The sequence below is a fragment of the Oncorhynchus nerka genome, linkage group LG13 (genome assembly GCF_034236695.1).
Source record: "Oncorhynchus nerka isolate Pitt River linkage group LG13, Oner_Uvic_2.0, whole genome shotgun sequence".
Lineage (NCBI taxonomy): Eukaryota > Metazoa > Chordata > Actinopteri > Salmoniformes > Salmonidae > Oncorhynchus > Oncorhynchus nerka.
This window is the reverse complement of record NC_088408.1, coordinates 4,025,659-4,036,594: the sequence shown is the minus strand read 5'-3', so window position 1 is coordinate 4,036,594 and position 10,936 is coordinate 4,025,659. Positions and strand designations below refer to the sequence as shown.

The 10,936-nt window shown below is 45.2% G+C and overlaps 1 protein-coding gene across 1 annotated transcript; it reads right to left on the bottom strand.

Moving 5' to 3' along the window:
- Window positions 1-231: 231 nt before the first annotated feature.
- LOC115125911 (nascent polypeptide-associated complex subunit alpha, muscle-specific form-like) lies at window positions 232-10,334 on the bottom strand. Its single transcript, XM_029655501.2, has 3 exons — window positions 10,164-10,334; window positions 3,727-4,020; window positions 232-3,289 (listed from the first exon to the last, which is right to left on the bottom strand). The coding sequence occupies exons 1-3, from the start codon at window positions 10,204-10,206 to the stop codon at window positions 1,800-1,802; spliced, it is 1,827 nt and encodes a 608-aa protein (XP_029511361.1). The 5' UTR covers window positions 10,207-10,334; the 3' UTR covers window positions 232-1,799.
- Window positions 10,335-10,936: the final 602 nt, after the last annotated feature.

Here is a 10,936-nt window from a genome sequence, read left to right as displayed (position 1 = left end):
TAACCGTGTGAATTCTTTCTTTTCTTTCTTTAAAGGGTGTACATGATGGCAACCGTGTGAATTCTTTCTTTTCTTTCTTTAAAGGGTGTACATGATGGCAACCGTGTGAATTCTTTCTTTTCTTTCTTTAAAGGGTGTACATGATGGCAACCGTGTGTTTTCAGTGTGAGCTTCAACAAGTCGATAGTTCTGATGGATAAAACATTTTTAAAAAGCTTTCAGTTTAACACATTCAGATATTCGTTTTTATTTCATTAGTGCGGTCACGGCATACTGAAGATCCTGCTCTTAACTTAAAATACCTTGTATTTAGCAAACCATTAAAGCTATTCGTGTGTGTGTGTGTGTGTGTGTGTGTGTGTGTGTGTGTGTGTGTGTGCTCATACGTGGGAAAAACTCCAGGTGTCCTCTAAAACTCAAATATATCCCCCCTGCACACACACACACACACACACACACACACCAGTGGTGAACCAGAACAATGGTTAACTGATCCATATTTCCAATAGCAGCTGCACACCTGCAGACACACTAACCCCTTTCTTTCTTTCTAAAAATGAAGGGACTTCTCATCTTTCTAGAAAAGAGACACTGCAACAACAAAAAGGAAGAGAGATTCACCTTAAACATGTCAGAATCATACAAAATACAATACAATGTTATCAGCCAAAAAAACAGACCAATCAAAAGTAGAATATGTACAAAACCTCCTGGTAACATTTCCTTTGGATAGTAACATGGCAACTACCTACTAACCCTCACCCCTAGCCCTCACCTCTAGCCGAACCCTCACCCCTAGCCTAACCCTCACCTCTAGCCGAACCCTCACCCCTAGCCTAACCCTCACCTCTAACCTAACCCTCACCCCTAACCTAACCCTCACCCCTAACCCTGGTAACACTTCATTAGGATAGTAACATGGCAACTATCTACTAACCCTAACCCTTAGCCCAACCCTCACCTCTAACCTAACCCTCACCCCTAACCCTCACCTCTAACCCTAACCCCTAACCTAACCCTCACCTCTAACCTAACCCTCACCCCTAGCCCTCACCTCAACCCCTAACCCTCACCCTTATTCTAATCCTAACCCTTATCCTAACCCTTATTCTAATCTTAACCCTTATTCTAACCCTTATCCTAACCCTTATTCTAACCCTAACCCTTATTCTAACCCTAACCCTTATTCTAACCCTAACCCTTATTCTAATCCTAACCGTAACCTTAGCAAGCAGTTGTTTATCAACAAAGAGTTTTGTTGATAGTCCATCTGTAGACGGTCATGCTATAGATAAGATAGGCTGTCTGAACTATCCCTAACCCTCACCTCTAACCCTCACCTCTAACCCTCACCTCTAACCCTCATGCTATAGATAGGATAGGCTGTCTGAACTATCCCTAACCCTCACCTCTAACCCTCACCTCTAACCCTCACCTCTAACCCTCACCTCTAACCCTCACCTCTAACCCTCATGCTATAGATAGGATAGGCTGTCTGAACTATCCAAATAAAAATGGGAGCAAAATCTTACCTCGCCTACAGTAAAACAAAAAAAACACTTTCACATTTCTTAATACAACTCTCAGATAACTTTAAAAACAGCAGTTAAAATATATATATATTTTTAAATCCCTTTCTTTTATAAAACCTCCTTGTTGTTCTTTAATCACCTTGGTTACGCCTCAAATGGCACCCTATTCCCTGAACAGTGCACTACTTTTAAAACAGAGACCAAAGTAATGTAGGGTGCCATTTGGGGTGTAGCCTAGCAACAGTCAGTCCACTTCCTTAGTGACCTTTACTCGCGGGTGAAGGCCTTCTTCTGATTGGCTCGTACGACGTCGTCGGGGGAGGGCGTGTCGAAGGTGAAAGGGGTTATGGGTAAGAGGGGCGTCTGTTCTTTAGCTTTGACCAGCTGGGTCTGTGCTCCGTACAGAAACGCCGGGTGACCTCCTCCTCCTCCGACCTCTAACCTCAGATCTCCCACAGCCTCCTTCATCATCATCATCCTCCTCCTCCTCTTCCCCCGGCTGGGCGCACGCACCGACAGGGTCAGGGCGAAGACGGACGGTCGAGCGAACACAGAGGAACCGTGGCGGTGGTGGTCTGACCTCAAGGCGACCGCGGACGGCGAGGAGAGGCCTTTGTCATGGCGACGTGCGAACAACACTCCACCGTGGGACGACTGGGCCATGAGCACGCTTAGATCACCACTCTGATCACCCCATGGTGGGCGGAGACTCAGGGGAGTGGGTGACAAAAGGGGGCGGGGTTTGTCTCTGACTCCACCCTCTTGGCTACTTCTTGGCCGTGGTTTCCCTGGTGACAGGAGCGCGGCGAGGGAGAGTGATGGTGGGGTGTCGGAGGAAGTTCTGTTGTGTTGCTGAGAGGCTAGTGGAGAGAGCTCCCCCAGTAGGCCAGGAGGTGGTACTACCTGTCCGTCTGGGTCTGCTGCTGGCACCGTGCTTACTGGCTGACGGTGAGAGGCCAACAGAGACAGAGGGAGGACGGGAGGTTCTGGTGTTGTTGTGATCTGGGTCTGGGGGGAACAGTGTGTGTTCAGAAGTCCTGGGGGTTGTGGGAGCTGGGACAGGGAGCGTGTGAGAGCTGGCGCTGGTCCGACGGCGGTCTGAGCTGTGTTGCCGTGGGCAATGGGGATTGAGCTGTTCCCGTGGAGACCGGGGAGTGTTCTGTAGAGGGTGGGGCTGCTGTTGGAATGTTCCTGGATCAGCTCAGCCAATGACGGGCTTCCTTTGGGATCCGCCCCCTTAGCCCCTCCCCCAGTGGCTATCTCCATTGGTCGGCTGCTCTGGAGGACGGAGCTCAGGCTGCCGAAGGAGGGAGGGGCCATATTGGCACCCGGAGCTGTCAGTTTGGGGTTGCCTAAGGACAAGCTACCCAAAGAGGAGGCAAGGTGGTTGGGGGGACTTGTAGCAATGGGGGCGGAGTTGGAGTTTAACAACGCTAGAGTGCCCAATGAGAGGCCAGAAAGAACAGCCAGAGTAGATGAGGACAGTGAGGGGAGTCCCGCCCTCTGACTCTTCTGAACATGCTCAGACATCAACTGGGCCAGGCTGCTGCTGCTCCCCGCCTCGGCAACCGTCGCCAAGGGCCTTGCGGAACCCGCCGCGAAATTCAGAGTCGAAGTGGAGAGGTTGTGAGTGTCATGACAACGACCTTTCACAGGCCGCGCTCGGAGGTCACTAAGGTTCAGAGGATCGGTAGGTGGACATAGAGCTGGTGTGTGTGTTGGTGTGAGTACAGTGTCAGAGTTGGATAGGCAGGCTCCTTACCTTACCAAGAGTTGAGAGAGGAGGATGGGTCAGGACATCAGAGGGGAGAGAGAGAGAAACAGAGAGAGAGAGAGAGAGAGAATGAGAGAGAGACAGAGAGAGAGATACAGAGAGACAGAGAGAGAGAGAGAGAGAGAGAGACAGAGACAGAGAGAGAGATACAGAGAGAGAGAGAGAGAGAGAGACAGAGACAGAGAGAGACAGAGAGAGAGACAGAGAGAGAGACAGAGAGAGAGACAGAGAGAGAGACAGAGAGAGAATTTCGTTACAATGTGTTCAAAGTGAAGAGTTGGAGGAGAACCTTGGTTCATTTCGCTAACAGTCTTCGACAACTACATCCCTGTGTCATTTATGCTGAGAGTAAAATCCAACCTTCAAAACACAGTAAGTAAGGTAATCACCATTCTCCCCTGCTCTGTGGTCCAGGCATACCTTTCTTTGGTTGTGGGGTGGCTGATGCCTCCTGATTGGATCTTGGTGCAGCTGCCACGTCCTTATTGGCTCCCTGAGGCAGTGGTCCTTCCTTATTGGCTCCCTGGGGCAGTGGTGCGTCCTGATGGGTCTTAGCGGACCGGGGCGGAGCACCGGTGCTCTCGCCTGATAGGATGGTGTCCAGGGCTCTCTCGGGGTCGAAGGCGCACTGCAAGGCAACCTGGGTAAGGACAGACTCTGGCACTGTGTCACCCAGCACCTCACGCATCTGGTCCAGACAGGAGTACAGCTTGCCTGTGGAGACACACACATTACATTAGAAATCAGGGATACAAAACAAACACCTCACAAGAAAACCACACACACACACAAAGACACGTACGGACACACAGGGTTAAGCTCTCTGTGTGTGTACCTTGGTCTAGGAAGAGAGGACGAGGCGAAGCAAGAGAATTTACTCCGTGCAAAATAGTTATCTGCCATCTCATTGGCTAGAATGGTCCCACCTGATCTCGCCTGCCTTCAATCAATGAGGACATGTATTTCCATTGTCAGAGTGGTCACTCGGCTGTCTTGTCAACATAACATATAATATTTAGTCTAGATCATTCCATGGAGGGCCTAGTGTCTGATGGTTTGAGTTTTTCCTTTCAATTAAGACAATGAGAGAGAGTTCCTTACTAATTAGTTAATCGAGTAAACGGGGGAGGAGAGCAAACCAGCAGAAACTCTACCTTTCGTGGACTGAGTAAGACACGTGGTCTATGGGGTTTTAGGGTTTAGAGTTGGCCGCTACACCGTCGGTCACGAGTCATGAACGCAGTCCAATCCCACGTGATGACCGTGTAATCACGGTAATTAGACTTCTCTAAGCTCTGATGCTGCTGATGGTCATTAGTAGCCTACCAAACGGTCTAACTGCCTGGTACTCAGCACTCTATTGTCCCTCTAATCACTCTGACATCAATGTAAATGTATTCGAAAATCTAATTAACTTGTTAGAGAAAGTGCTCCCGCTGTGGGGATCCAATCAGCGGAAATTTCAAGTGCGTTTTTGATAAAACTCAAACTTTCATAATAATTTAATACAAGGTACTGAATTAAAGCTACACTCGTTGTGAATCTATCCACCAAGTCAGATTTATAAAATGCTTTTCGGCGAAAGCATGAGAAGCTATTATCTGATACCATGCACCCTCAAAATACTGCAACGTCACCTAACACGACAGATTTTGCGTTAGCCGTCGCAAACCAAAACGCTGAAATAAAATATAAAACATTCATTACCTTTGACGAGCTTCTTTCTTGGCACTAGATGTCCCATAAACATAATTTAGGGTCTTTTTTCGATTAAATCGGTCCATATATAGCCTAGATATCGATCTAAGAATACTGTGTGATAAACGGAAAAAAATAGCGTTTTCATAACGTAACGTCATTTTTTAAAATTCAGAAAGTCGACGATAAACTTTCACAAAACACTTCGAAATACTTTTGTAATGCAACTTTAGGTATTAGTACACGTTAATAAGCAATAAAATTCATCAGGAGGCGATGTGAAATCTTTAGCTGTCTGTGTAGAAAAACATGTCTGAAGAGAGGTCGAACAAACATCCGGTCGGATGGGAGAGAGAGAGAGAGAATGAGTTCCCTTGATTGGGCTCGACCAAGAATCAAAGCTGAATCAAATGACATGACACCCTGTGGAAGCTGTAGGCACTGTAAACTCGGCTCTATTTAATTTGGTTCAGTTTGAACAATTCCTTGAAGTCGCGGAAGGATATATTTTTCCATTTTCAGTGAACAGATTTCCCTGCACTTTTCGATGAAACGCACGTTCTGTTAAAGCCACAGCCGTGATTTAAACAGTTTTAGAAACGTCTGAGTGTTTTCTATCCACACATACTAATCATATGCATATACTATATTCCTGGCATGAATAGCAGGGCGCTGAAATGTTGCGCGATTTTTAACAAAAAGCTGCGAAAATTCGCAACAGCCTTAACAGGTTTTAAACACTTCACGAGAGCCCATGAGCTCATGTTGCTCAACATTTCCATAGGCTATGCATTTGTGTGAGAAAATAGAGTGATGGCCTCTAATAAAAAGAGGAGGATCCCATCAGCTTTCTATAGGCCAGGCATACTATATTTATTTCTCAACTTTCCTAATATTAAGCACATTGTTTCGCTTTACAAACAGGAGTATAGCCTACCTGGCTGGCATTAAAATGAACCAAGGGAAAAGTGTCCTCCATTCACTATTTAACTGTATAGATGACATGTATTATTTCCCACTGACCCTGCTTCCAGACAGGTGCATGATAATGGTCCATTCTAAATCAAAACCAATTTCACACACATTATTTAGTATATTACAGCATTGAGTCTTTTTTTAAACCTTTATTTAACTTGGCAAGTCAGTTAAGAACAAATTCTTATTTTCAATGACGGCCTAGGAACAGTGGGTAAACTGCCTGTTACGACAGATTTGTACCTTGTCGGCTCGGGGATTTGAACTTGCAACCTTTCGATTACTAGTCCAACGCTCTAACCACTAGGCTACCCTGCCGCCCCATCTTCATGGGTATGATGCTACAAGCTTGGCACACCTGTATTTGGGGAGTTTCTCCCATTCTTTTCTGCAGATCCTCTAAGCTCTGTGATGTTGGATTGGGAGCGTCGCTGCACAGCTATTTTCAGGTCTCTCCAGAGATGTTCAATCGGGATCAAGTCCGGGCTCCGGCTGGGCCACTCGAGGACATTCAGAGACTTGTCCCGAAGCCTTTCATGTGTTGTTTTGGCTGTGTTTTGTTTAATTTTATCTGACCTTTATTTAACTAGGCAAGTCAGTTTTAAGAACAAACTCATATTTAAAATGACGGCTTAACCCTAACCCGGACGACTCTGGGCTAATTATGCTCCGCCCAATGGGACTCCCAATTACGTCCGGATGTGATACAGCCTGGATTCGAACCAGGGACTGTAGTGACGCCTCTTGCACTGAGATGCAGTGTCTGTGTGTGTGAGTGTGTTAACTATTTTACTAAAATACTTAAAAGGAAGCTAAAACTTTAAATATCGATATCGGGTTTTTTGGGCAAGGAAAATAATCAGAAATCGGCCAAAAATGTAATATCGATGCATCACTACTAGTCATGTAATTTGTGTGACTTTTTAAGCAAATATGTTCATTTAGGCTTGTAATAACAAAGGGGTTGAATACTTAGACTCAAGACATTTCAGTTTTTTTTTTTATATACAAAAAAATGTAATATCTAAAAACATAATTCTCATTTGATATTAAAATCCATTTTAAATCAATGTAATCCATTTTAAAATCAATGGAATCCATTTTAAAATCAATGGAATCCATTTTAAATCAATGGAATCCATTTTAAATCAATGGAATCCATTTTAAATCAGGCTGTAGCAACATGTGTAAAAAGGCAGTGTGAATACTAATCCCTATATAGTGCTTTACTTTTATTGTGCCCTAAGTTGGATCAGCGGCCTGGTCAAAAGTAGTGCACTATATAGGGAATAGGATTCCATTTCACACCTTGGCCTTACAGTTATAAAGTACTTGGGTAGTGTTTAGTGTGTACTGTGTACTAGGGTAGTGAGACAGACAGACCTGTAGCAGGGGAGATGCAGTAGCCATCATCAACAGACTGTCCATATACTTCCTCATGTCAAAGTATGCAAGGGGGTGCAATTCAGTTAATGACACTAGCATACACACACACACACTAGCTAGGTCCCACACACACACACTAGCTAGGTCCCACACACACACACTAGCTAGGTCCCACACACACACACACTAGCTAGGTCCCCCACACACACACACTAGCTAGGTCCCACACACACACTAGCTAGGTCCCACACACACACTAGCTAGGTCCCACACACACACACACTAGCTAGGTCCCACAAACACACACTAGCTAGGTCCCACAAACACACACTAGCTAGGTCCCACAAACACACACTAGCTAGGTCCCACAAACACACACTAGCTAGGTCCCACACACACACACTAGCTAGGTCCCACACACACACACTAGCTAGGTCCCACAAACACACACTAGCTAGGTCCCCCACACACACACACTAGCTAGGTCCCACACACACACACACACTAGCTAGGTCCCACACACACACACACACACACACTAGCTAGGTCCCACAAACACACACTAGCTAGGTCCCACAAACACACACTAGCTAGGTCCCACAAACACACACTAGCTAGGTCCCACAAACACACACTAGCTAGGTCCCACACACACACACTAGCTAGGTCCCACACACACACACACACACACTAGCTAGGTCCCCCCCACACACACACACACACACACTAGCTAGGTCCCACACACACACACTAGCTAGGTCCCACACACACACACACTAGCTAGGTCCCCCCCCCCACACACACACACACACACTAGCTAGGTCTCACACACACACAAGCTAGGTCCCACACACACACACTAGCTAGGTCCCACAAACACACACTAGCTAGGTCCCACACACACACTAGCTAGGTCCCACACACACACACTAGCTAGGTCCCACACACACACACTAGCTAGGTCCCACACACACACACTAGCTAGGTCCCACACACACACACTAGCTAGGTCCCACACACACACACACACACACACACACTAGCTAGGTCCCACACACACACACACACTAGCTAGGTCCCACACACACACACACTAGCTAGGTCCCACACACACACTAGCTAGGTCCCACACACACACACACACACACACACACACACACACACACACACACACTAGCTAGGTCCCTCACACACACACACACACACTAGCTAGGTCCCTCACACACACACACACACACTAGCTAGGTCCCACACACACACACACACACTAGCTAGGTCCCACACACACACACACTAGCTAGGTCCCACACACACACACACTAGCTAGGTCCCACACACACACACACTAGCTAGGTCCCACACACACACACACTAGCTAGGTCCCACACACACACACACTAGCTAGGTCCCACACACACACACTAGCTAGGTCCCCCACACACACACTAGCTAGGTCCCCCACACACACACTAGCTAGGTCCCCCACACACACACTAGCTAGGTCCCCCACACACACACTAGCTAGGTCCCACAAACACACACTAGCTAGGTTTGACATTTTAGTCATTTTGCAGATACTCTTATCCAGACTGACTTACAGTAGTGAGTGCATGATACATTTTTCGTACTTTTGACACAGCTGATGGCTTTCACTTTGCCTCCTCAGCAACTCTGCCTGGGTGTGAGCTTGGCCTTTTCTGGGACAGAACCATTTTCTTACAATCAATGCTGGGTATATCTGGCTGGCTAAACTGTAAACTTTGTTAGTTAGATCACTGGCTAGTTAACAACACCAACCAGCTTCAGTTGTTGGAACTTTGGCAGCTTGATAGCTACAGCTGTAGAGTTACCTAGCTAACCAGCATGAGGGTTAAACACATTGAAAGTTAGAAAGAAACATTAGCTAATTAAACAATACCATTGACATATGTTTAAGATAGTTGTCCTAGCTTGCCAACTATGCCAATGAACTAGATGCCACCCATAAGCATTTACCGTTATAAGCATTTTTGCTACACAAACAATAACGTCTGCTAAACATGTAACCAATAACATTCATTTGAGAATAGTCTGCAAGTAGACACCAGAATTGTTCTTTGTAAATTGCGGGATATTATTTTTTTGTATTGAAAGCAGTATTTATTTATTTGTTTATAAATATAAAATAAAAGTTCCAGTCCGCCACACTAGTTGTTGCTTAACTCGTTGCGTTTAGTCGGGTTGTGACAGCCCGAATAGGACACGACAGCAACAGTTATATGCTTTTCAAGTTCATGTTAGCTAGGTAGCTAACTGTTAGCTATATTGGCTAACCAACAACCTGTTAGCTATATTGGCTAACCAGCTAACTGTTAGCTATATTGGCTAACCAGCTAACTGTTAGCTATATTGGCTAACCAACTACATGTTAGCTATATTGGCTAACCAGTTAACGGTTAGCTATATTGGCTAACCAGCTAACTGTTAGCTATATTGGCTAACCAACTACATGTTAGCTATATTGGCTAACTAGATAACGGTTAGCTATATTGGCTAACCAGATAACGGTTAGCTATATTGGCTAACTAGATAACGGTTAGCTATATTGGCTAACCAGATAACGGTTAGCTATATTGGCTAACCAGATAACGGTTAGCTATATTGGCTAACCAGATAACTGTTAGCTATATTGGCTAACCAGATAACTGTTAGCTATATTGGCCAACTGTTAGCAGTACCAGCTAACTGATATAGCTAACAACTTCAGGCCTTGCGTCGAAGGGTCCAAAACTGTCAGTAGCAAATTCACAGAATCTAACCTTCATCGTGGTTGCAGCCTCGGACATTTCTGTGCCGAGACATGTTGGTTTATAATTTATGTGTCCTTTTCGGTCCCCTGTAGACGTGGTTTTCGGATCAGGCGGGCTTATTGTCATTTGCGTCTCACTTTCCGACAGCCATATTTACGTAGCTAGCTACACACAAACACTTCTGCGCAGACTCAGTAGAGTTGAACGGTTCAGAGCCACACAGTTTACACTACAAAACAATCCCAAACTTGATTCTTTAGCGAGGAACAAAATATAAAACTGTCGTAATGCCGTTTGGCCTGCTGAGTGAAACATTTTCAGTTGGCTTGGCCCACTCTACAATTTATCTGAAAATAAAATATGTTTATTATGTTTATTCCATAATAAATTAAATTTAGCTCATGAGTGTAAACAACAACAAACATACTTGTCAGCATTAAGCTGTTCTCAAAGACAATTGTATTATCTTATCAATCATTTCAAGAATCCATAATAAATAAAGATATAGCGCAGGTCGTTTCCAGACCACCCTCTTCCAGTCTAGATATGTAGGCTAGTGGCAAGGCCTCCACATGTTTTAGATACCACTACCTGAGGTACAACAAACCTCCACCATGTTTTTTCACTTCTCTTATGTCTCACATTAATGAAATGGATGGTTGTGTAAATGTTTTTTTTTTTTTTTTTACATTTATTTTATTTAACCTTTTATTTAAGTCAGTTTAAGAAGAAATTCGTATTTACAATGACGCCCTACCAAAAGGCCTCCTGCGGGGACGGGG

What these genes read in the sequence shown, in the direction of transcription:
- LOC115125911 (XM_029655501.2), bottom strand. Translation starts at nt 10,206, where the DNA reads ATGTCTCGGCACAGAAATGTCCGAGGCTGCAACCACGATGAAG. An exon ending in AGGCTGCAACCACGATGAAG is followed by an intron (nt 4,021 to 10,163) that starts GTTAGATTCTGT and finishes GTGTCTCCACAG; the next exon opens with GCAAGCTGTACTCCTGTCTG. An exon ending in CACCCCACAACCAAAGAAAG is followed by an intron (nt 3,290 to 3,726) that starts GTATGCCTGGAC and finishes TGGTAAGGTAAG; the next exon opens with GAGCCTGCCTATCCAACTCT.